Source organism: Hydractinia symbiolongicarpus, chromosome 5, assembly GCF_029227915.1.
Source record: "Hydractinia symbiolongicarpus strain clone_291-10 chromosome 5, HSymV2.1, whole genome shotgun sequence".
NCBI classification, from domain to species: domain Eukaryota; kingdom Metazoa; phylum Cnidaria; class Hydrozoa; order Anthoathecata; family Hydractiniidae; genus Hydractinia; species Hydractinia symbiolongicarpus.
In genome coordinates, this window is record NC_079879.1 from 8,676,620 (window position 1) to 8,702,597 (window position 25,978).

Here is a 25,978-nt window from a genome sequence, read left to right on the forward strand (position 1 = left end):
ATGACCCTCCTACACGGTGTTTTGTGGTTGGTGTAGTTAATTAGAATGGATAAGATCAATAGATAACACAGATTGCACAACTCCTAAGAATCTTATAACGACCGTTTAACGAGGTTTTAACAAAAGAACCCTTAATGAAGATAATGCCATCATATCTCCTTCAATCACAAGAAACTACCGCCGTTTAATGACTTAGCTAATTAGAAAAAATCACTTAAGTGTCAACCACGAAAAGGCGTGACGAAGTGTCACGTTTAATGCGGGGCAGTTAGCTACACCCTAACGAGTAGCTTCGACGCATTTTCCGATTTAAGGATTCACTTCAATGCATCTCGGATATTCTATATTTAAAACAGAATACGTCACACCGTTGTTATAAAAATAGATCCTCACTTGGTCATATCAGTTTTATCGCTCGCTAGGTACGTTATTTTCTGTAGGTCGTACAATATATAAAAAAATTGTGTGGAATTTTAACTGTTCAAACGTAAATCACAGGGTCACTTATCTTGTGATTTGTAAAAACGTTTTCGTTAAGAACTACATTTCTTAACCTATATCACAATTAACATTGAATACTAATTTAAATACTTTTTCTCTACCCGCAAAATTCTTTCAAATGACAAACCGGGGATATGGAGAAAGTTTAGGAGAAGATAAAATCTACTAAATTGAATAAAATAAGCATCTATTACTATTTAAAATACATAGCATATCAATTAACAATCATATCAATTATAAACATCCAGTCGGCTCTTGGTAACTCAACACACTCTCACTTTATCAAACCCATACACAATAAAAATATTTCTTCCGCAAAACTTTTCTTATCACCAGAGTTAACGACACAAAGAACATACTGTATTACACTCGAAAAAACATTGGGTTTAAATTTTTTCAGTTGTAAAATCTTTAGAACCTTCCCGCCACCTTGAATAGAAATAAAACCGACTTTTACATAATTATAGTATCTGGCGCGAAGACCACAGAACTCTCGCAAAAATATTTTAATATATACATGTTAAAAACAAGAAAGCTGCGTGTGAACACGCTGAAGATACGTTTATTATACACATGCCACGATCAGGTTATTTCTCCGTCAAAGTATTTAAAGAAGGTCACAAGTATCACTGGGTCTACTGTTCTCCCTCGTTCATGGAAGAAGTGCGATGAACGGGCCCGCCACGGGATGCAGTTCTCGTACGTAAAGTCGGAACTGAGAAACAAAAATTACAACATGGGTTTAGACAAAAAAGAGAGTCAACAGCTCAAAATATTCCTGCTTTTAAAAGCATTTGCAGCAGACATCTTTTTTCAAAAATTAAAATTCCGAAAACACTGTCATTTTTGATCTGATGGAGATTAAGCATTTTGAGCGCCGACATCCGGAGATTGGGAGCTGTGGTCAAAAATGCTTTAATGGAAACCGGCGTTCCTATATATACTGTGAGTTTTCTAAACACCATCAAGGTGGTCATTCGGGTGTCTGTCAACTTTCAAGGTTTTCGAGGCTTTCCTCTATTTTTGTTGGCTTTTCTTCAAGTATTCTCACCCTTTACAAAGCCCTTAACCACAAACACAAGAAAACCTAGGAACTTAGGCAAATATAAAAACGAAGAAAAGTATTTGAAGTAAAAAGGCGAAACTTCCACTCACTTTTTCTGATCCTTAACTGTAGAGAAAGCCTGTGTTACATTGCAATCAAGTATTTATTCACATCATTTTTTTAAAATGCACGTACCTAATCCACAGCCTTGCATCAACAACAACATTCCCTCACCACATTTTCCAGGCTAAAAAATTAAACGCATGTTTTAACTTATCTACATTCATGGTGTCGACACTATTATAATTGGTTACAGAAAAACAAAAAGCATGTTAAAGGTGAAAAAATTCTTCGCAATTCTCTTTGCATCGGTAAGGTATGGCAGGTTACCTGCATAAAATTACACAGTTCGCATGAAAAGATCAGGTACACGTATCCTCTTTGAGAAGTGAAGTATCTGTCGATGGTAAAGTTACAAGTGTTTGTTTATTCCAGGAAACATAAACATCATTCAAAAACAAAAAATTGCGCAATGGCCTTTTTTTAAATTTTCAGCGTAAAGTTACAATGCATACCTCTTCAACAAAAACATTGATCGAATCCAAAGATTCCAGAATTGATGATTTCTGACGATCTAGTTTCGTATGAAAGTAGTTCTAAAATCGAAAATAAAAGTCCGGTTTTTGTCCTGGGAATGAAATATATCAAAGGATTTATATTACGAAATATTGTGGAGGAAAAACGTATAGAGTCCCTTAATATGCGTGGGAAAACAGAATTGAAAAACTCGACGGGAAAAAGAATCTGCTTTTAAAGTAATTACAAAATATTGTTTTAAAATGACAAAATTAAAAAAAAAAGGTTGAAAGTTTTACAGTTTTATTAGCTACAACTCAGTGGTCCTAATTATTGGAGTAAATGCAGGTGAGAAAAGCTTCCGGCATTGAAGTAATAATTTTAAATGTATGCATTTTTCTTGTCTCAATACGATCCAACAGGAAAAAATTCCAACCAGGTCAATCATAATTACCGCTTGGTGTGCCACTAATTAAATACAGTCAACTGCACTGTCATTTTTTTGCGTCACTATGGAAACTGAGTCAGCAAATTATTAAACTTTAAAAAGAGCCGTTTTGTTTTCAGACAATAGTATAATTTACAAAAAAGACATAAAGGTCCGGTCTGAAATTAATAAAAGGCGCACGTAACCGGTAATAAATCATACATTATTTTGACTGTATTGACAGTATAAGTTGTTTGGTCCGTTTAAAGACAAAAGAAATATCAACCTCGAAAACTATTATTAATGAGACCATATATAAAAACACTAACAAAATATTTTAAATAATAAGCGAATTGTCTTTTCTTGATTTTAGCAGTTAAAATCGAACTTAGTTACTTTTAATTGGTGGTTATAAAATAACGTCACACTATGGTCAAATTCTGACAAAAATCAATTTTCAAGGCGATGATACAGATGAAACTACTAATGGTATAAGTGTCCCTACCGCCTCGACTTTGTAGGTAGAATGGGCACTAGTTATAACCAACACTTGGCATCTAAATTTAAAATAAGAAAAAAAAGAGAATAAATTACGAATATTAAAACATTTGCAAACAGAATGGTATGTCGAACACATTAATATTTGTAAAGAATTACGACATTAAATGACTGAAAAAAATAACAACACTTCCTGCTCTCCACCACAGGGCTGATATATTAGAGTTAGACAATAGTGTATTTCAAACCAACAACTAAAGAAAGGGGGAGAATTACTTTAGCTTGTCATGAACTTCATTGGTGACGTCAGGTCGGCTGAAACGAAAAAATGAAAATGCTGTATTTAATTATATGACAATTTAAACGACTTGGGCAGGAGCCAACGCCTTTATCGTTAGCTTTGTCACCATAGCAACAAATATACCATTTAAAGATGGCGCAGATTAACATCCCGGTTTCTACTATCAAAATTTAAAAAAATTACAGCTGTTTTTATTTAAAAACTAAATTTTCCGCATCAATTTTTCAATAGAAACTTTTTAACTTTATTTGTCGAAACATTTAGATAAAAAATCGAGTAACAAAAGAATTGTGTAACACATCGGGAAACAGCGCATTGTTTTTGTGATGTAAGAACTGTAGCAATTGGATGTCCAAAGTGCCAAAATTGGTCGTTAAAAGATCATTTAAAAGAACAGGACGAGATATGCTGTTGGCAGAAGGAAAGTGGAAAAAATTATGAGTAACTTTAATTAGAAGGTTAATTAAAAAAAAAAAGGATATTTACTAACATGAATAGCATTAAGACCAAAAGGTGTAACAAAAAAGAAATTACGACATACTGAAGTATAAACAAAATCAACTATGCTATAAAGTACTGTAACTAACATTTAACACATCCGTCATAGGAAGTTGAAAAAGGGGCTGGTTCCTAACGTGTGGTTACTGAGGTGTACTGAGATATGGTTATGGTTTAATAACGAGGTCAACTGCATGTACATACACATTTTTTATAAGGATTTGTTCATAAAAACGTCGAGGCTGAGATTTGTCAAAAATTAACAACGTACATATTCACAATACAGTTTTTCTATCTTTTTATTTGTACGTGTTTCCACAATAACAATTTTAACATCACTGATCTCAAATTTTTGCCATACATTTCTTAATTTTTGTAAGAACACAAATAAGAACATCTAACCGTTTAAACTTGTTTTTTTGCCAGATATTACACTCACAAGTAGCTGTAGCAAGTGACTCTGGGTGTTTACAAACATATCGACAAAAAAGGTGTTGTAGTTGGAAATTTGCCAATCAAACTTTGACAACTGCTAAACTATTTTTTAAGCACTGGTGAACCAACAAACAACTTGAAGGCTTAGTCATTGGTAAAAGAAAAAGAGAGGTTGGCTACAGCAGACAAAAAAAAAGATTTGTTGAAATTCTAAAAAATAAACTCAAAGAGAAAAAGAATTTGTGGACATTAATACAGTAATAAAAATTATAGAAATTGCTACATATAAATGTAATAAATAACTCAGAATACTAATTTTATTTAGAATTTAAATAAGCACCCCTTTTGATCGTAGAGGGGCGTTTATTTAAGGGGGCGCTAATTCAAGGGGGCGCTTAATGAGTCCTTAAACGCAAATTTTGAATATTTTGGCATTCATTCCCTTGAAAGCTTTATCATCTCCAAAATCATTGTTTAAAATTTTATTACGTAAGGGGATATAAATAACGAGAGCATTTAAAAATGTTATCAAGATTTGTTTTGGCGTTAAAGAATTTTCTACCCGTGGAAGAAAGTATTGGTTATAACAGCTGATAAACCAAACTGCAATGCAAATTTATTAAATTAAGAAAAATAAGGGCAAGAAAAAAAGACTTTTAGAAATAAAATATTGAGGTTATTTTAAAATATTCAGGATAACTCACAAATAAAAAGGGGAATTTATGGGACCTTGAGATTCTTAGTTTATACTACCACAATTCAAATACCAACAATAAAATAGGAAGTTTATTTACCTCATAAAGGCTTTTACAAACTGTGCCAAGTTATGCGGATTTTGGTTGTTGGTAATATCTTTTATATAAGTATCAACAAGTTCCATGTTTACATTCTTTTTGCTTTTCTAAATATTTAGATGACAAAACTATCAATGATGAACTTAACACGTTATCCCAAATTATAACGCATGCACCTAAATTGGTATTAGTGCAAACTTGGATTTTCATGCAAATGATTTAGAATTTCTTTTTAATTTTTGTTAGTTCCAACGTCTGAAGCATTTTATGTCTGTTAACCAATTGTTTTTTATTCATATTGATCTTAACAGAACCTATAAAATTTATAAGCCTTTCCTCTAATAACCACCATCGACCTTCCCCCTAAAAGTAAAGGGTCCTAGGTGCTCATTAGAGGGTTTACCATATACCAAAAGAAGATTTATTACCAGTATTTCAAAATAAGGTTTTTAGTTTAGTTTTTAGTCCATTTAGTTTTAAAAACATTAAAAGACATGATAAACGTACTGTTCCAAACAAATGCCATATAAGGAACTTTTCCGAAGTCGAGGTAAATCCTTTTCTCTCCAGTTGCCATGCAGCTAACTTTTCTTCGCCCCACTCTTTAAAGCCGGCACTTTTTGCAGCTGGGTCCACAAGTACAATGCCAAGAAATTTTTCTGGAAATGACATCTAAAATAATGAAACATTATCCACAGCAACATATCAATTAAAAGAAAAACCAACTGGGTTAAGCCACCAGTAATTCGCCAGGTTAAGCGTTTAAATTTTGTTGCAGCCAACTGTATTTAGCATTTTCATTTTTCACCCAGAGGAAGATAACATTAACCACAACCCCAGATGAAGTTGAAATCACATTGGTCAGGACAACACAAGAATAAATAATGTCCGCTAGAAAAAGAGCTCTTAGATGAAATTGAGGAAAAAACTTAGAATAGCAATAAAAAAGGCTAGCCAGCTATCTGACTTTGAAATTCTCAAAATTGGTACATGGGTAACAAACGTGGCAACACATATATCTTAACATGTAAAAACATACATAAAACAAATAATAAGTTTAAAACCCACAGTAACCCGAGGCAAATTTCAAATGACAATAAAATCTGTGTTGATTGGTTAATTTTAAAAAATAAAATAAAATCTTCTCCACAGTGCATGATGCAGTACATGTTTCTTGTGCGCATATAAAATTTTTTGTGGGTTGTCACAAGCTTTTCTTGCAGGCAGACAGACAGAATACAGCAAGCTATTATTAATTAGAGATACTAAGAAACTCACAAAAGCATAATAAAAATCTCTCAAATTATGTAATGCACAATATATGCCTGGACTATGGATGTTGAGTGTTTATATCAAAAGATAGATAAAAAAGAGGAATTATGGTAATTTCACTTTTTCTAACCAATTATCATTATATCGAAACAAAAATTCCTAGATTTTGCCCGAAGATAATTCGAGATCTTAGGCATTCCTTGCTTAAGCTCACACCGTTCAATTACTGATCAAGTTTAAATAAGCTTGATTTTTTACTATAACACTGTTTCCATTAAAAACACATCATGGCACTAAAGATTACATTTGGGTACACTACTGAATTTAAACTTAAATCTCTACGCAAGACATACAGCAGCATGCACCAATACACTTGCACCAGCACCTATACCAAGTCCAATCACATCTGTTAACCTAAACCAAGCAAGAAATTAATCTCTTAGACTGACGAATTTCTGGAATTCTATGGTATGGATATTTTGCTATGCTGAGTTTAATACATCATCAACTCAAACATTTTTGGTTTGAAATGACAAAATTTTAGCAGCACGGTGAACAATGGATAACATAATTTGGTAAAATTTGTATTCGGTATTACTAGCAAAATGAGTAACAATTGGTAAAAGCTTTGTGTAAAAGGATTTCCATTTGTAAAGAAACATACTGGAAATGTTCCAACACAGGACCAAGCATTTCACCCATCTTTGGCAAACTAGGAAATTGATACCTAAAAAAGACAAGCTATACTTAAATACTACACAAAACAAAAATATTGATTGAAAAGTTTTGTAAAAATTTTGTTTTTAGTTTTTATTGATATAGTAGATTAAATGTCCTTAACAGAACAGAGTGACCATTTATGAAAGAAAGGACATAATTTTTAAAACAATTTCCTTTCACCAAAAGGAAAAGTAAGGAGATTTATAACATCACTTACTCTGATGAAAGCTTTTCTGCTCCTTGTTGCTGAAATAATATTGTGAAAAAAAGTAGGGATATATAATTCACACATGCTAGTTCAACCATTTAATCATTACTGCTTTGGATGTATGAAGGCATATAAAAATAATAGACCTTCATTTTTATGGCATTCACAGTTCTCAAAGATATCAATATTTTATTTCTTTAATTTTATTTACCTCCTTAGTGCCCAGTTCTAATATTTTCCAAGTGAACACCTATCCTAATGACAGTTGTTCAAATAAGTACTTAGCATGGGGATGGTGCATATCTTAACAGGGGGAGGGTGTATATCTTAGAAGGTGCATCTCTGTAAACACAACTTTTTGCGTGTATGTAGGTTGGCAGAAGAAAACAAAACAAAAAAATACCTGGCCGGGTGCATCAATGTGGTATACAACAAACTTGTCGTAAAACTGTACATTGTACTCATTCTTAAAGAACTCTTTGAAACTGTTATCTAAAAATATTAATTATTTTGAGAAAATCGTTGGCCAATGATTTTTTTCTAACGCAAAGTTACCTGAAATATTTCTAAAACTTGACAATCATCAGTTCCTTTTTCAAAAAATTTAACACATTAATTAAATGATACAGCCTGAAGCTTTCTCTAAATCTACAAAGGCAAAATAGAGATTCTTTCTCTTTCCTAAATACTTTTCCTAAAGCTGTCTGAGTAAAAATATTGCATCTGTAGTGCCACGCCCTGGAACAAAACCAAATTACATCTTATCTATATCAATTCTTTCTCTAAGTAACTTATCAATCACTCTTTCAATAACTTTCATTACTTGATCAACCAACTTCAAACCTCTATAGTTACCCCTTTCTAATGCATCACCCTTCCCCTTGAAACAATTCACTATTACACTCAACTGCCACTCACTTGGAATAGCACCATCCTTTATAATCTGGTTATCAAGACTTGTAATAAGTTCAACTCCAATATATCCAGATGCTTTTACCATCTCTGCAACAATACCTGATACTCCTGCAGCCTTGCCAATCTTCAATTTCCTAATAGCCTCCACTACCCATTCTGTCTTGATCTACATAGCTAGCCCTTCTACAAAATCATCATCAGACAAATTATCCTCATCCCAATCAAACTCAGTGTTAAGCAACCTCTGATAATGATTCTTCCAAGCTACCCTTTTCTCCTCCTCTGTGCTAGCCAAAACACCTTCATCATTACGTATACACTTCTCACCTACATCTTGGTTAGTCTTCTTCATTTGCTTTGCTATCTTGAATACCTCATTGCGCTGGTCTTCCCTTCTTAACACATCTGCAAATCTGTTTCTCTCTGCTTCTGATTTTGCCTTATACACTGCTGTACGAGCACGACGCTTAGCTTCTAAGTAAATATTTTTACTACCACCTTACTTCCACTCTTTCCAAAGTTTCCTCTTTTCCTTTATACACTGGTCAACCTCATTATTCCACCACCAGGTCTGTCTATGTCTAGCTGGTCCTTTCGTCCACCCACTTTTAAAAAAAGTTAATATATCAAGCATATATCAAATTTTTAAAAGGCAATTAAAAGAGTTTTAAAACTAGGCAGAGCGTAAGAAAACGTCTCTACACAAAGAATAAAAAGGCATGGATTTCTTTATTTTGATCATTGTTTACTAGTTGTTCTTAAGAAGACCTGTGTACGAGGTTGTCAGAGCTTTTTTACACACTTTAAAAACATAGACAACATGGATCCTTATTCTAGTGGTATATACAACAAACAACTAACTAAAAGTCTTACTTTAGTAGTAAAAATGCTGCAGACAAAGTTGTAGCAATAAAAAATTTGGGTAAAATGACTTTAGTTACACACAAAGCATCATTACACCGAAAAACAAAATCATGATGAATATTAAGTTGCATGAAATTACCCGAAAACATGCCTGTTGGAAAGGCCTAGAGATTTTTCTTGCAGTATTTCCAATTGGCATCAAAGCAGGTGAGTGCATAATTTAATGCAGCAATTATCTTTAGTTGCAAGAAACTTGCAAATTAAATTATAGAATGTTAAAGAATTTGTATAATAATGCTGGTTTTATACTTTACAAATTTGAAGAAACTTTAAATTTTTCTGTCGCACAAGAAATGTTTTATTTCCTATTCAGTCAACTAAATTTAGCTTTGCGTGTGCAAAAATTGCCATCTCATGTACCATGCTGAGATTAAGTGTTACCAATGCGACTTGCATCAGTACAACAAAAGAAATTAGTAAGATTTCCTTTTCTTTGATTTTTTTTACTGGTGATAATTCTATTTTTATGGTCATGTAATTTTATTGACAGTTGTCAATAGCACTAATTCTATGTATTGATTATGCAAAATCACTTGAATTTGCTTGTTTATTTCGAACTGATATAGATAATAAATTTCTCCTGATGTTTAGCTTCCTTGCTATGTTTCATGACTTTGCTTAATAAAAAGATTAAATATGCCTATAGGTAAAAAATTAGAATAATCTTATTAAAATTCCTATATTTCCACTCTATTCATTCAATAATACCATTTGATCCAACCCTTAAAAAGAAGATAAGCTATATTGTTATGAATACAATTTGCTCTATTTAAACGGTTGAAACGGAATCTTAAAATAGAAAAGATTGAATTCTATAAATTTAAAAGAGATTTACTAAAAAAACTCAGAATTGATTTTATATAATAACTATATATATAACTATATAAGTTTCTGGGAGATAAATAAATTCTGGAAAAGTCAAGATGAGTTTCTCACACTACCTCTATTTTAGTAAAAAAAAAAAAGAGAAGTATAAATTGATACTTGAACTAGCAGTAAATAATAAAGGGAAAATAAAATTATATAAAAAAAGATGAATATGAATTTTATATATATTCATTCAATCCCACTTCAACTTTTTGGTGTCAAAACAACCTAAATTCACTTTAATTCTGTTGCTTTAATAAAAGCCACCCACAGATAACAGCATAAGCTTCTGTAAAATACAGGTGAGATTGAGAGCTTTAAACATTCAGAGTAGACCTTGTAGTTTACTTTGATGCACAAGCGTATACCTCATATTTTCAGGAACATTAAACCTTGTAGGTACAAGTGTCTGCTTTTTGTGCAAATAAATCTTGCTTAAAGAAAATACAGGCGTCATATTTATTTATTATCCCTGTTAAGATCTGTCGATACATGTGAATCCCATTGTAGATCAAACAATGTTGTCAGTGCACGGGTGCATATGAGTGTGAAATAAGCAAAATCAAATGATTCACAATATTTTTCTTGGGTAAATTTGACTAAAGGAATATTTTACATTACAGACTCTTTTTCACAACCTCATAATATGTCATCCGCTTTTGTTTTTAAATGAACTTTGGGTTAATCATGTTAAAAGAACATGTATATTCTTCATTTATAGAAAGATCACAAGTAACTGTATGATTGTCTCTGGAAATGCCAAAACAAACAAACAAAATGTGTTTAATTTTCTGGTTAGGTCTTTTTATTGTCTCAAAAAAAATTAATTTTGTTTTTTCCAAAATACGAAATACGTTTACAATGTTGATGTTTACAAATCCCTGCCTTAACCATTTTGAAAACATAAAAAGTACTGCTTGAACGATTTAATAATTAAATAATAATAATTAAATAATCAAATAAATAAATAATTAAATAATAATAATTTTAATAATTACAATCAACAAGGGTTTCATTACTTTTACTGATTATAATGGACGAAATACAATAAAATATTTGTTAGGCTGCACCTACCAAGTATCTAAATAACAGGAAATATATAGATATGTAATGAAAAACCTAAAAAAACTGAATATGTAGAATATGCGAAGAAAATTTAGTTAACTAGTACCATTAATATACATTTTACTTTAATATACATTAATTTACTTTAATATACAACTTTCTTTGAGGTACCATTTTATAGTAAAAATTGGAAGATATACATGAGAAAACATTATCCTGAAAATTTTATTGAAAACTGACAACCAGAACATGTTCAAATGTTTCATAGAAATAGCAAACTCACTCCAATTTCTCTTAGCCTACAGGACCGCCATTACATTTTATTAGACGAATCATGCGATAATAAACACACAGCAAAATCGATCACATGGTTGCTGGATTCATTCCATTACAGAAAAAATAAGGAATGAGGGAGAGTATCCGTAGCTGTGTTTCAATCGTAATGCTTTTATAAATGTATTCACAAAGTTTCGAACATGATAAATCAGATAAATCAATCGAAGTTTCTGTGTTATTCTTTATTATTTAAACGCTTTAACTTACTGATATAAGATTTTTTTGCAACAACAACCTCTTCTTGTTGTTGTTTCTGAAGATAGCTTTGCCTAGCTAGCTGTCTTACTTTTTGATTTTTTTCCTTTGTTTAAACAGTTAGTCGTTTCCTTATGGAGACAGTATCAAATCTACACAATTAGAATACCTAAATATTCAGAATTTCCCCTTTCATGCTCTAAATTTAATTATCTCCATAGTGCTGCAACTATCTTCAACTGTCACAATGAGCATTCTCACCCGTTGATTATCTTGGCTTATAATATGCAGTAATCCCTGTCAAGCTAATAAAAAAGAAAAAAAAAGCGTGATAAGCATTAATTATCATAATTTATAACCATGAGGCAATGCTGTGACTTCTTCTTTCTGTTTTGTCTGGTCTCCAAAAACAATGACAAATAGAATAGAAGAAAATTAAATCTGAGTGGAGAAAGTGATACAGATGGTTTTACGCGCGGCCACTTTTTTAAACAGAACCTAAATTTCTTTCCACTTATTGATGCCATGTTTTGCAAAGATAAAACAAGCCAAAAAGAACAGCATGGTGAACGGAGCGTAGCATGGTGAACGGAGCGTAGCATGGTGAACGGAGCCTAGCATATTGGCGATTTTATTGAACTCCATTTTAGAGCTCATTTAAAGTTAAGGCCGTTTGTTTACCTACGGCTTTACACAAACATTTTGCGATGGCCAGCTTATTAGACAAGAATAAGAGATCAACAAGATCGTTAAATATGGCAGCTCGAAAAAACAAACATTAACTACATTAACTAGATATTAAAGTACCATTATTTCCACTTCTAGTTAGTTTTACATGCTCAAACTTTCAGGAAAGTCATAACTCCGTCCGAACTTACTTACTTTAACATCAAAACTATATTTGGATTAATAATCTCCCTTTTTATATAGAATGGGTGCTGGTAAAGTTATTCAAATTATTTGAAAATATTAACAACTTGACTTAAAAGAAAACCACACTCTGTAAAGCTTTGTTGAAGCTCTCTACATCCTTCAAAACAAGTACATTTAACAAGTAGAACAGGCTGATGGAGGGCCAATAGCTTAAGTTGGCTTTTGGATTTACTATGCGGAGTACTGGGATGAATTGCTTAACACATGCAATTAATATAATATTACAACAAAACACCATGATAAAAATATACTGATATTGTACCAACGCAGGTAGGATACATGCCCAAAAGCCTAGATTGTCGTTATGCCTGACATATAGACATTCATAAAAAAGTCTGTGCACAAAACTGTTTTGAGTATAATTAACCCCCTTGCAAAGTCATTTCTCAACTGCAGATAACACACATGCTAAAGTCCTCAAGTGTGAAAACACACTTAACACATTTCTGGGGTACATACAATAAGAAACCTAAATCAACAGTGAAATGAAGAAACAAATTTTAAAATTCAAGGATATATCATTAGGCAGAAACAAGAAGCAAATTAAGTAAACTAGTCGTTAGCCCGTGGAAAAATCCACGGGTTCGCCCATCCTTTTTACACAGCATTGCGTGCGTCTCGCTACTTACGCACCTAAGCTACCAATTTGCGTGACTGACAGACAGACGTATACGGGTATTATAATATAGATGCTAAAACATAATCACACATTATATTAAAGCTACAATTGTAACACACTTACGATTTAAACCAATGTCGTGAAAAGTGACAAGCGAACCGATTTTTTTTCCTTCTGTTTTTTTCTCCTGTAAGGTAAAATGACATAAATAATTTATAAAAAACAAAGCAAATGGCCAACTAGTAAAAGTTTCTTAAATGCTGAGGTTATTTACAAACAAAGTTTTTCCAAAAGATTTTCAATTTTGACGAGGTCGGTCTAATGTGAGCTTTCGAGATAAGAGGTATATTAAAAAAACAACATGATTTTGGTACAAAGAAACTTTCATCAAAATACCAAAAAAGATGAAATAATGTCTTCTTAAGCTTTCATTTACCATCTAAAATGATGGCAGTAGTCTTCTGGTTGTTGGGATAATCTACTTGTTCTCCCAATTTCTTGTTATATTAGGTAATATTATTTGTGTCATTTGCATGCTATTGATTGATGGGAGGCATGCATAAAAAGTTTTTTTGTTGATATTGCAATTTGTGTTAATTCTGTTTTTATCTTCCAGTAACCGATACAATAGTATTCAGGACTGGTGAAGCCTGCAAGTTACCTCATCATGGTAAGAATCATTTGACATGGCAGCAGAGTTAAAAGGTACAGTATTATGATTTTGTTGATGAAATTTGTGTTGAAAAATGCAATTGAGGGCACACACCCAGATGTGTTCATTGAGATAAGAGAGACAACTTTTTTGTTGTTGGCTACTTCTCAACATGTGTGTTTGCAAGCCAATTGGTGAAGTGGTTTGTGAACAATTGCAACAACAACATTAAAGGCTTCACCAGCGGTTAAAGAGGATGATAACTATAGCAGTTAAAAGAACAATTTGGAGATCTGGCAGATGTTTACAGAACTTCCAAAGAAAAAGTAAGGTCCAGCTGTATACTTGTCATTAACTGGTCAGGCATGTCCAATTGTCTGATTGTCCAAACCATCAGATGATGGTTTGGACAATATTATATCCAACCTAGATTGAATATATCGGAAAGATAAAAGCACAAGAGCATTTATTGCTTTTAAAGAGATTTATGACTTAAGAGGAATTTTATTGTGCAGTTTGAGAAGCTCTACAATAAGATACCCAAATATAATATGACATTGCCTGTCAGGGCATATTTTCTTTGCACAGCTGTGAATATGTCTGAAGAAAATAAAAAACTGTCTCATACAACTTGTGCAGAACTCAAATACAAGAATGTAAAGGACACAATCATGAAGATATTTTGGGAATTGAACACAGCAGAAGACACTGCGTATGTAGGAGTTATTTGTGTGAAATAGGAATGCTTGTATCGAAATCAGCGCTGGTCATAGTGGTAATTTTTACAGAGAGCATCCCTGCCAGGTAATGAAACAGTGGAAATTAGAAAGTTGGTGAATTCGAGTCAGATCATGTTAAGAAGGAGGAAAATTCTGATTGATCCAAAATTCAGATGATGATTCTGAAGATAAAGAGCAATATTGTCAAGAACAAGCTAGAAATGTAGACGAAAATGACCAAGAAGACTCTGGTAGTAAAAATGAAGTTGAGGATGACAGGGATACAAATAATGAAACTGAAAACACCAAATACAACCAGGAAGACAAGGGTAGTGGTTATGAAAGTGTCCGAGAAGATCATTGTGCAAGTGACATTCGCAGAGAACCATCTACAGAATCCAAGACAGTTGAATTGAAACCAAAAGCCAAATCGTACACCAAATACAATCTAAATGGAAAATGGTATCTAGCAAGAGTTCTCTCAGCACAACCCAAAAGAAGTGGCACTTAAAAAATTAAGTTAATGTGTCTACTGATGGTGATAGAAAGTCAAAAAGCATCAATTGGAATGATGCGTCCAAATGGTTCGAGTTGGAAATCTGGAATTCCCCATTTATATGTGTGATGTCGATATGTTTTCACAGAAAGTAGTTGATGCCAAGGAGGGAATTTCAAAATTTAAAAAAAAAAAAGATGTCTTTGAAGAAGTTCCAGACAATGGTCAAGTAAATGGGTCAAAATTGGGAAGTTCAAAGGCAAAAAAAAGGGTTGTGAAAGCTGGTTAGAGGCTTTGAAGAAATTTCAGTCCTTGAGAACAGATTCACCAACTTGTGGCAAACAAAGTCTTCAACTTGCTATGGCTATCATAGTTAGCAATGATTGGCAGATCAGTTCATTTGACATCCCTGCAGATTTTCTTTAACTGAATTGAAAGAGAACTGTTTCTGCAACCAACAGAAGACACATTGTCAGTGCGAATAGTGTGAAAAATAAAGAGATGTTTGTATGGGTGAAACGTTGCATCTAGGGCATGGTATATATGAGTAAGAAGCGAAATGTTGAAACTTGGTGGTGAAATGTGTCAAGACCCTGCTGTGTTTTACTGGTATAGAGGCAAGCAAATCAGTGGAATGCTTGTTTGCCATGTTGATGACTTTGTGTATGGTGGCAGTCTAGCTTTCCAAAAAGATGTTCTTGCAAAACTTTTCAAAATCATTACGCAATGAGACACAACATTCAAGTATCTAGGATTAGATGTGGATCGATTTAAAAGTAAAATTAAGATTAATCAAGTGAGCTAAGAGTCTTTGACAACTATTAATACTGAAAATGATGTTAGCAATAAACGAAAATTGACTAGCAAAGAACGAAAATTGTCTACCAAAGAGAAGATCATGCTGAGATCGTTGAGTGGGCAAATTGCTTGGGTGGCTGAACAAACCCGCCCTGATGTGCCTTATTATAGTTGCCGAACATCTTATTAGGAATCGTCTCAAAATGTTCGTATGTTTTTTTCGTATAATTACATGAATGCTACGAAGTACGTTGTTTTCTTAAACAAATGTCATACGAAGTGCTTCGTTTAAAATAAAAAAATATAAACAAGGTTGACTTTTTTGAAAAAAAATGCAAAATTGCGTACTCATAGGTTTAATCTACACAATCTACGGCGATCCCGTTTTCAAGATTTTTAAACAATCTACAGCGATCTTTTCGCTTTCTACAATTCCGTTTTCATGAATTTTTAAATGATTTACAACGACCTTTTCGTTTTCCACGACCCTGTTTTCATAATTTCAAACGATCCATGGCGATCTTTTCGTTTTCTATGATCCCGTTTCATGATTTTTAAACGATCTACGGCGATCTTTTGGTTTTCTACGACCCCGTTTTCATGAATTCCACATAGATCTTTTCGCTTTCTACGATCTTGTTTTCATGATTTTTAAACTATCTATGGCGATCTTTTCACTTTCTATGATGCCGTGGAGATGATCCCTAAAGACCTTAGATAATAAGTCCAATTAAAATAAACGAAGTTCGTATAACGAATCAAACTTTATAATTATTGAAAAAATCTTAATATAAAGACTATAGATAATAGTGCAATTATAGCTAATAGACAAACTTCGTATAAGCAAATTTTTATACGAACTTCTGTGAAATGAGACGAACTACATACGAACTTATTTTAAATAATATGAATTTTATACAAACTTGTAATTTTAATAATACGAAAAAGTTCGTATTAAAAAAAAATGATACAAAAGATTTAATAAATCGATATGAAGTTTTTTATACGAATTATACGAACCACATACGAACATTTTGAGACGATCCCTTATGGCAGGGAACCTACAGTTCAAAATTTGAAAGATGCCAACAAGGTTATTTAAAAAATTAAGAGAAAGCATCTTGCAAGGTGCATTTATCATCTAAACAAAGTTATACCAATCTGCTTGCAATCCAAGAAACTGCAAAGGGTAACTAAAAGCTCAATTGCTTCAGAAACGCTTGCTCTAAGTGAAGGAGCTGATGCTAGTTTTTATTTGGACAATGTCAATCTCTACAATAATTGATTGTAGTGATTACTATCGTGTTTTTGATGATTTGTTTGTCATGTAATTTGATATTGTACTTGTGTTGGCTATGGAATTATGTTACTGGTGCCAATGTTGATATTGCAATTTGTGTTAATTTTGTTTTTATTTTTCAGTAACTGATACAATAGTATTCAGGACTGGTGAAGCTTTAAGTTACCTCATCAAGGTAAGAATCATTTGTTATATTAGGTAATATTACCTGTGTTTTCGAATACCATTGGTTACTTAAAACTCCTACATTTTTACAACTAGTGAAGGTATATTTTTAACTATACTAGTCAGTATTTTATAAGTAGTTTCTTAGAAAAAAGTGCATTGTGGGTACCTACCTGTATTGTCACTGTAAAATCACCCACAGTTTCAATCTAAAATAGAAAAAGATATATGTGACAGTATCTGTTTGATTATAAAGTGAAAAAAGGAAACTTGTACACATATTTGTTTTCTGCGTAAAATAATAATCTAGGGTCACAGTTTGACTATATTCTGATATAAGTAATGTGATTTCCAAACGCACACATACACACACAACAACAAGGTAAAAAAAAAGCTGTTTACTGCTGGCACCAGACAAGTTTATTAAAGATTTTTTTCAAGACATAAGCAATACCCCCAATGCAATTTAAAATTAAAAAAAAAACCAGCTGAAAGAACAGCACATCCTGAAAAATGCTTGTCCCTATGCACAGTTCAAATTATTGAAATTAGTGGAGCCTGTGAAAAAGTCCACAGGTTCGCCCATTCTTTTTTCTGCATTGCGTGCGTCTCGCTACTTGCGCAGATAAGCTACCATTGTGTGAGGCAGACAGACAGATATATACGGGTATTATAATACAGATAAAAAATTAAAGTTTAAAAAAGCCAAGGGACAATTTAGGCTTTGTAGTCTAGTAGCCCTAATCTTACTCATATTGAATATTTGTTTGGCAAGGCTATTTAAAAGATGACCTCTTAAGTTCCTAATGGTACTGTTATCAATTAGGGTGCTGTGAAGGGAGTCTTGTTGTGTTTAAAGCTAGCACAACAGCCGTTCAAATAAACCATGTGAAGCAGAAAGGATCAATTCAATCTATTATAGTCTCTGGCATGAATTAACCAGGATTTGAACCCAAGACCTTTTGCACACGCCACAAAGCCACCAGATGATGGATGATAATAATGATAATTACTGAAAGGCAATATTATACATTTTTGAGGCATTTTGTGAAATTTCTTAAAAATGGATTTGTATAGGCGTATATGCTCGTAAAAATTTCTTATTAAACAATTATATTTTTAAACATGCTAAATTTTTTAATTTTTTAAGAGTTCATCATCGAAGATCTAAAAAACTATGTAAATTTCACTTCTGGAGAATTTCTTTATAGCTATCAACATTTCATCATTCTCGGCTTAACGTCCGTTTTCCATGCTAGCATGGGTTGGACGGGGTATATTAATGACCCTCTTCCAATCTGATGTAGACTGTGTTAGATCTAAACTCAAATGCAGCTCTTGCTAAGCCATCTTTTTCGTCATATTGATAAAAATCTTGTGATATTCAACAAAAATACTTAAATTAAAAAAGCTACAAGGCCCCCTAAAAAAAACTGCCAGTGGAGACTAAGGGCAAAAGACAGGACCACTGATAATATGTGCAATATACTAGATGAAATCTCAGGCAGAGGTTGTTTAGATAAGAAGTTTCATGCAGGTAATATACAAAAATATTTGTCAGCATGGCAACACTTTCTTGACTTTCACCATCTTCCTCTGCTTTTAACCAATACAACTCTGAAAAACAGTTTACCATCACACAAGTCAAGAAACCAGTCAGGAAAAAGGTTATAATGCAATGTGAAGAGAAAGTAATTTTTACACATACCCAAAAGATGGTGCAAAACATATACAAAGATACTAAGTGTGAAAAAGTTAAATGAATTTGCAGAATATAAACACTTTAATATGGAAGCCTGAAAATGTGTAAATGACAACTGTTGATCTGAAAGATGCCTTCTTCACTATACCAGTGTATGAAGACTTAGAATAATTTAGATATATTTGGGGAAATAAATACAAATTCATAGGCATGCCAAATGTTTTTGGACCAGCCACTCACAAATTTACCAAGCAAATGAAATTGCCCTTTGGTTTCTTGCAGGCACATGACAGCCAGTCAGTAAACGGAGGGCATCAAGGAAAACATTCCTATAGGAACAGAGGTGGTATGCTCAAGCTAGCCCAGAAAATCATATAGCTAGTGGATTGTTTCCACTGGGGGCAACTAGAACAAAAAAAAAAAAAAAAAAAAAAAAAAAAAAAAAAAATATAAACCTTAGACTGCCTCAGCTCAATCAAACATAGTCACATATTTTTTATAATCTGTGAAAATTAAAAAGATAAAGATTTAAAAACCAAAATTCAAAAGTGATCTCCATTAGAATTTGCCAAATACATTAGAAAGTTTTAAACAAAGGCAGACTTCCATTACAGGTCACTTGGTCTGGAAAATTATTCCACACTTGGTGAAGGGTCTCTTTAAGAGACAAGAGAGGAGTTTAACGTCCTCCACCGTACCTTAGTTTAAAGGGGCGATTGTGGAAGTCTCATGAAATGCCACATAGTGATGATGTCACTTTAAAAAACACCCAGTCCGGTCTGTGAACGGTTGGCGCTAGGAAGGGCATCCAGCTGTAAAACAATGCCAAAACTCTTTATTAATGGCAGTAAGAATAGTTGATCAGACAAACTGCGTAAACGGGGCTGGCACTCTAAGGAGTGAAGGTGTCGCGCACGGTAGTACAGATGTCAGGTGTGAGCATCGTCAGACCGTTACCCAGCTATCACATCACAAGGTAGATAATACTAGGTTGAGGATGGCTAGTGTGAATGTTGGTACTCTGAGAGGTAGAGCAGGTGAAGTAGTTGAAATGTTAGAACGTAGATCTGTTGATATGTGTTGTGTTCAGGAAGTCAGGTGGAGAGGAGCTTCAGTGAGATTTGTGGAAGGTAGGAGGGCAAAGTATAAGCTTTTTTGGATTGGTAATAGTGATGGATATGGAGGAGTTGGCATATTCGTAGCAGAGAAGTGGGTAGAAAAAGTAATAGATGTTATGCGTGTTAATAGTCGTATTATAGTGATAAAGTTTTTGATAGGTAATAGGATTGTCACTTTTCTGTCAGTTTATGCTCCACAGTGTGGACTCAGTGAGGAAGATAAAGATAAGTTTTATGATGAGTTAATAGCAGTCACATCAAAGTTTGGAGACACTGAACTTGTCATGGTGGGCGGCGACTTTAATGGTCATGTTGGGAAGTCATCTGAAGGTTATAGAGGTGTGCATGGAGGCTATGGATTCGGGAGCAGAAATAAGGAAGGGGAGAGATTGCTTGAGTTTGGAATGGCAACACATCATTCAGTAAGAGACAGAGTAGGCTGATAACATATGAGTCAGGTGGTTGTAAGACACAGATAGATTACTTCCTGGTCAGAAAGTCAGACAAGAAAGTGGTGAAGGACGTGAAAGTTATATCGGGGGAAGAGTGTGTTTCCCAGCATAGGTTGCTGGTTTGTGATATTAACTTGAAGAGTGTTAAAAAAGCCAAGGGAAAGTACAGGCCCCTGTGTAAAGTCTGGAAGCTGAAGGAAGAGATTGGAGCAAGACAATTTAGTGCAAAAGTTCAGCAGTTAGCCCACAATGGTCAACGTGATAGTGAAGTACTTGGAAAGTACTTGGACTACTTTGAATAATTGTCTTCTAGAAGCTTCTGATGATACCTGTGGGTGGACGAAAGGACCAGCTAGACATAGACAGACCTGGTGGTGGAATAATGAGGTTGACCAGTGTATAAAGGAAAGGAGGAAACATTGGAAAGAGTGGAAGTCAGGTGGTAGTAAAAATAATTACTTGGAAGCTAAGCGTCATGGTCGTACAGCAGTGTATAAGACAAAATCAGAAGCAGAGAGAAACAGATTTGCAGATGTGTTAAGAAGGAAAGACCAGCGGAATGAGGTATTCAAGATAGCAAAGCAAATGAAGAAGACTAACCAAGATGTTGTAGGTGAGAAGTGTATAAGTAATGGTGAAATTGTTTTGGCTAGCACAAAGGAGGAGAACAGGGTAGCTTGGAAGAATCATTATCAGAGGTTGCTTAACACTGAGTTTGATTGGGATGAGGATAATTTGTCTGATGATGATGTTGTAGAAGGGCCAGCTATGCAGGTCAAGACAGAATGGGTAGTGGAGGCTATTAGGAAATTGAAGATTGGCAAGGCTGCAGGAGTATCAGGTATTGTTGCAGAGATGGTAAAAGCATCTGGATATATTGGAGTTGAGCTTATTACAAGTCTTGCTAACCAAATTATAAAGGATGGTGCTATTCCGAGTGAGTGGCAGTCGAGTGTAATAGTGAATTGTTTCAAGGGGAAGGGTGATGCATTAGAAAGGGGTAACTATAGAGGTTTGAAGTTGGTTGATCAAGTAAAAAAAGTTATTGAAAGAGTGATTGATAAGTTACTTAAAGAAAGGATTGATATAGATAAGATGCAATTTGGTTTTGTTCCAGGGCGTGGCACTACAGATGCAATATTTTTACTCAGACAGCTTCACGAAAAGTATTTAGGAAAGAGAAAGAATCTCTATTTTGCCTTTGTAGATTTAGAGAAAGCTTTTGATAGAGTGCCACGTAAAGTTATTTATTGGGCTATGAGAAAATTAGGTGTGGATGAGTGGCTAGTTACGATGGTACAGTCTATGTACAGCAATGCTAGAAGTCGTAAACACAGCAAAGTCTAAAGTCATGATTAGTAGCATTGCAGCCAAGTGTGACCTTGTAGTTGGAAAGTGGCCTTGTGGAGTTTGCAGGAAAGGGGTTGGTAGTAACTCAATTTTTTGACAGACTTGCAAGCATTGGGTACATAAGAAGTGCAGTAGTATTAGTGGAAGGTTAAGAGCTGACATTCAGTTTGTATGCAAGCGTTGCAAAGGTGAGAATGAAGTATTTCCAGCTTTAATGATGTACAACAGTGGCTCGTTAGAGATAGTTGAGAACTTCTGTTACTTAGGTGATATGTTGGGCAGTGAAGGGGGTGTTGGAAGAAGTGTTACTTGCAGGATAGGTTCTGCTTGGAAAACGTTCAGAGAGTTACTTCCTTTGTTGACTAGCAGGGTCCTGTCAATTGAGGTAAAAGTTAGGTTGTATGAGGCCTGTGTAAGAAGTGTTATGTTGTACGGTAGTGAGACATGGGCAGTGAAGCAGGAAGATCTTGACCGTTTAGAAAGGAATGATATGAGAATGGTTAGGTGGATGTGTAACGCCAGTCTGAGAGACAGAAAGAGTTCAGATGAGCTAAGAAGCAGGCTTAGTCTCCATATAATTAGAGATGTTATCCAGATAAGAAGATTGAATTGGCTGGGGCACTTGGAAAGAATGGAGGAGGATAATTGGGTAATAAAGTGTAGAGACTTGATAGTTCCTGGGGCAAAGCCCAGATGCAGACCGAGAAAGACTTGGCAGGAGGTTATAAGGACTTGATACAGAGGAAGTTAAGTTTAGATCTAACACAGTCTAGATCAGATTGGAAGAGGGTCATTAATATACCCCGTCCAACCCATGCTAGCATGGAAAACGGACGTTAAGCCGAGAATGATGATGATGATGATGACTTGCAGCTCTAAACAGGAGGGCTTTTTTGCCAAATTCTGTGTTGACTAAGGAAAGTGTGACCTGTTTTTTGAAGCTTCTCTTGTTTGATTATTGCGGCAGTTTTTTGCCAAAAGGAATTGTGAATCTCACATTGATGTGTTAAAACGTAAGGCTATTCATTTAGCTGTATGTGCTCATCATCCGGGAAAACTTAGGCACATTAGAAAAATGTGTGAAAGTTTAACAGTAATTATCTATATTCATTGTAAAGTGAGAAGAAGATCCCCCAAATGCAATGAGATTGCAAAACAAATATGGCAATTCTGTTGCAAACAAAACACATGACTTTCTGCTGCACACATTCCTGGTGTAAAAGTGTACTTGCTCATCACAAATCCAGGGTCTTTATAATGATGACAAAGAATGGATGTTAAATCCTAAAATATTTTAATTAAACATTGTCACTAAAATTTAATCAACCTTTTCGCTTCTAGCATGAATTTTCAAATAAAAGTTACATATCATGGAAACCATACCCTGGGTGTGTAGCTAAATACTTGGTGACGTATTTTCTATATCTTCTTGGACAACATTCAAAGTTTATGCTTTTTCTCCCTCTAGCTTAGTTGGACTGCACCACTATGGAAAACCCAGTACTAGTTTTAGTCATGATGGACATACTGATAGTGCAGCCTTTACTGCTGGCCACTCCTCAACTTCATCACAAGTAACACATAGTTTATCCGCTGTACCCAAAATTACAGCTGATAGCAGCAGATCATTGAGCAGCAATTTTTACAGGGAATTTTTTACTGCAAACCAAAAGAACACTAAAATTATTTGGAATGGCATAAAGTCCATTATCTCCCTACGTAGCTCCAAATCACCGAGCCCATCTTGCACGAATATTAACAACAACCTTGTATCTGACCCTTTAATCATAGCTTATTTTTTCAATGAATATTTCCGTTCAATTGCAGATGATCTTAGGAAAACCATTCCACCTAGTTCTATCATATTTAAAAAATCCTGTTCCCAATTTGCTTTTTCTCACTCCTACTGATCAACTAGAAGTTTTTAACTGTCTTTCTCTCATTAATAGCAAAAAAGCAAGTGGTCCATTTAGCATTCTTCTTAAGTACTTATCCCATCTAGGGAAACGCTGTCAGTACCTATAGCTAAGTTAATAAATATATCTTTTTCTACTGGTGTATATCCATCTTCCATCAAAACTACTAAAGTCATCCCGGTTTATAAAAAAGGCTCCAATATGGAACTTACTAACTATCAACCCATTTCACTAGTTTCTAACATTAATAAGGTTTTTGAAAAACTAATTTACAATCACTTATATAAATTTTTATCCTCCAACAAAACTATTTACCATAATCAATTTGGTTTTAGAAAGAAATTTTCCACTTCCCAAGCGCTCATTAACATCACTCAAAAAATTATGGATGCTCTTGACAATGGTCTCTTTGCTTGCGGTGTATTTATTGATTTGCAAAAAGCTATTGATACAGTTGATTCTCAAGTTTCCTGACATGATCTTTATGCAAAATATTATTTTTCTGCACAACTTAGCTCATGGCCTTCATTACACTATCAAAGATACTTTTTCCATTAACTTTTCTCATGGCCAACACACCCGTGCTGATCAACAAGAGCTTTTAAAGTTACCTTTTGTTTTTTCAACATCATTTGGGAAAAAGTTTAGTAGATTTCACTCTTTAAAATCATGGAATGAGGTACTCAACCCATGCAAAGTTAAAGTAATTGGGTAGGCACTATTTTAGCTACTATTTTTGCAAATGCCAGTAATAACCACATGAAAGCAGTGATCCTAATACTGAAGTGGCTAACCCGCATCAACATTTGTAATAAATAGTTGTAAGCCCACAAAAAAAAGCTTAGGAATTCGTCCCCACTTGTTGGGTAAAATCTTTCAGGAGAGAATATGGTTGTTTGTTTTTATATATTTTTCTCAGTAAGAATAACAATAAAAAAAATCAATTAAAATAGATATTGAGATGTTGCTATAGCTACATTAATTTTTTTTTTATTATTATAACAACATCAAAATTATATATATAAACATTCACCTACAGTTAATAAAACATTAAAACAGATAAGATAACAACATCTTTGATTAAATAATTCCTGGCTGAACTTTTTCCACACTAAGCCAGCAAGTTGGCATACATATTATAGCATATATATAATATTAACATATTAATATAGAAAATAGAGGTCAACTGCCAAGATTAATTAGCCCTTCAGCTAAGGGACAGCTAGCTAGCTATATACGTTTTAAGATGACTTGGACAAATTGAAGTTAATTAGTTAGCTAGCCGCCACTTAATCGCAACATTTCCTATTTTGATACACATTTAAAATGCTACGCAACAAGCATGCTGTAATAATTGTGTTTATTACTTTAGATGACAAGTAGCTAGCTACTCTAGTAGCTTACAATAGTAACCCCTGCTGTATGGTACAACTTTATCACCACGGGTCTAGCTTGATTTGTGTTTTAAGCCAAAGCCACAGTATAAAAAAGCAAACTAAAAATTTACCTTTTCGTTTATTTCATTTCCAAGATCAAAAGACATGTTTGCTGTAGTTAAAACTCCCTATTCCAATAATTTTTGCACAGGCTTCTGTTTTTTCATTCACTGGTCTCTTTGTTTGCTTGTCTTTGAATAACAAATGCACCTGATTGTTGATTAAGAATAAATGGTAAACCTTTGTAAATAGTATGATAAACAACAAAGTGCGTTCACGTGTGCAAAACATGTGAAAGCTGGGGGCGGGAAAACGCAAATGTAAACAAACCGGTTTGATTTGGGAGAAGCTGAAACCTTGTCATCAGGGCTTTTTCTCTCCGGCTTGTTCCTCCACTTTTCACAGGTGAAGGAGACTGATGAGAAAAATAGACCGTGGACGATCGTATTATCTCAAAGAGCTCTTGGGACGAGAATGGATCATACACTCATCACCGTTTACCCGGAAAATGGACGATACTGGAATAATGGAAAATAGCAAATCATAATCAAAAAATGCTTTACATGGACAACGAAATAGAAAGTAAACATTTCACTTATAAAAAAGAGCACTAGCAACTGCGAAGGGAAGGGGGGAGGGAAAATTAACTGCAGGGCATCTTGTATCTTTTCTGACACAGGGACGACGATACAAAGATGAACGTCTTTGCCGTCCCAATATAAAAAGAGACAATATGCGCTAACGA

General features: G+C 34.0%; 1 protein-coding gene across 2 annotated transcripts; it reads right to left on the minus strand.

Moving 5' to 3' along the window:
• Positions 1–671: 671 nt before the first annotated feature.
• LOC130644605 (protein NDRG1-like) lies at positions 672–25,459 on the minus strand. Of its 2 annotated transcripts, XM_057450274.1 has the most exons (14): positions 25,305–25,459; positions 17,433–17,468; positions 13,253–13,316; positions 7,679–7,767; positions 7,285–7,313; positions 7,012–7,074; positions 6,701–6,761; positions 5,583–5,747; positions 5,076–5,182; positions 3,324–3,362; positions 3,055–3,106; positions 2,122–2,202; positions 1,742–1,793; positions 672–1,216 (listed from the first exon to the last, which is right to left on the minus strand). In XM_057450274.1, exons 1-14 carry the CDS (start codon positions 25,338–25,340, stop codon positions 1,137–1,139), a joined length of 954 nt encoding a protein of 317 aa, XP_057306257.1. In that variant the 5' UTR covers positions 25,341–25,459; the 3' UTR covers positions 672–1,136. The 2 variants fall into 2 exon arrangements, with proteins under 2 accessions (XP_057306257.1, XP_057306259.1); XM_057450276.1 differs by lacking the exon at positions 17,433–17,468 and having other exon boundaries at positions 25,305–25,444.
• Between the last annotated feature and the right edge of the window lie 519 nt (positions 25,460–25,978).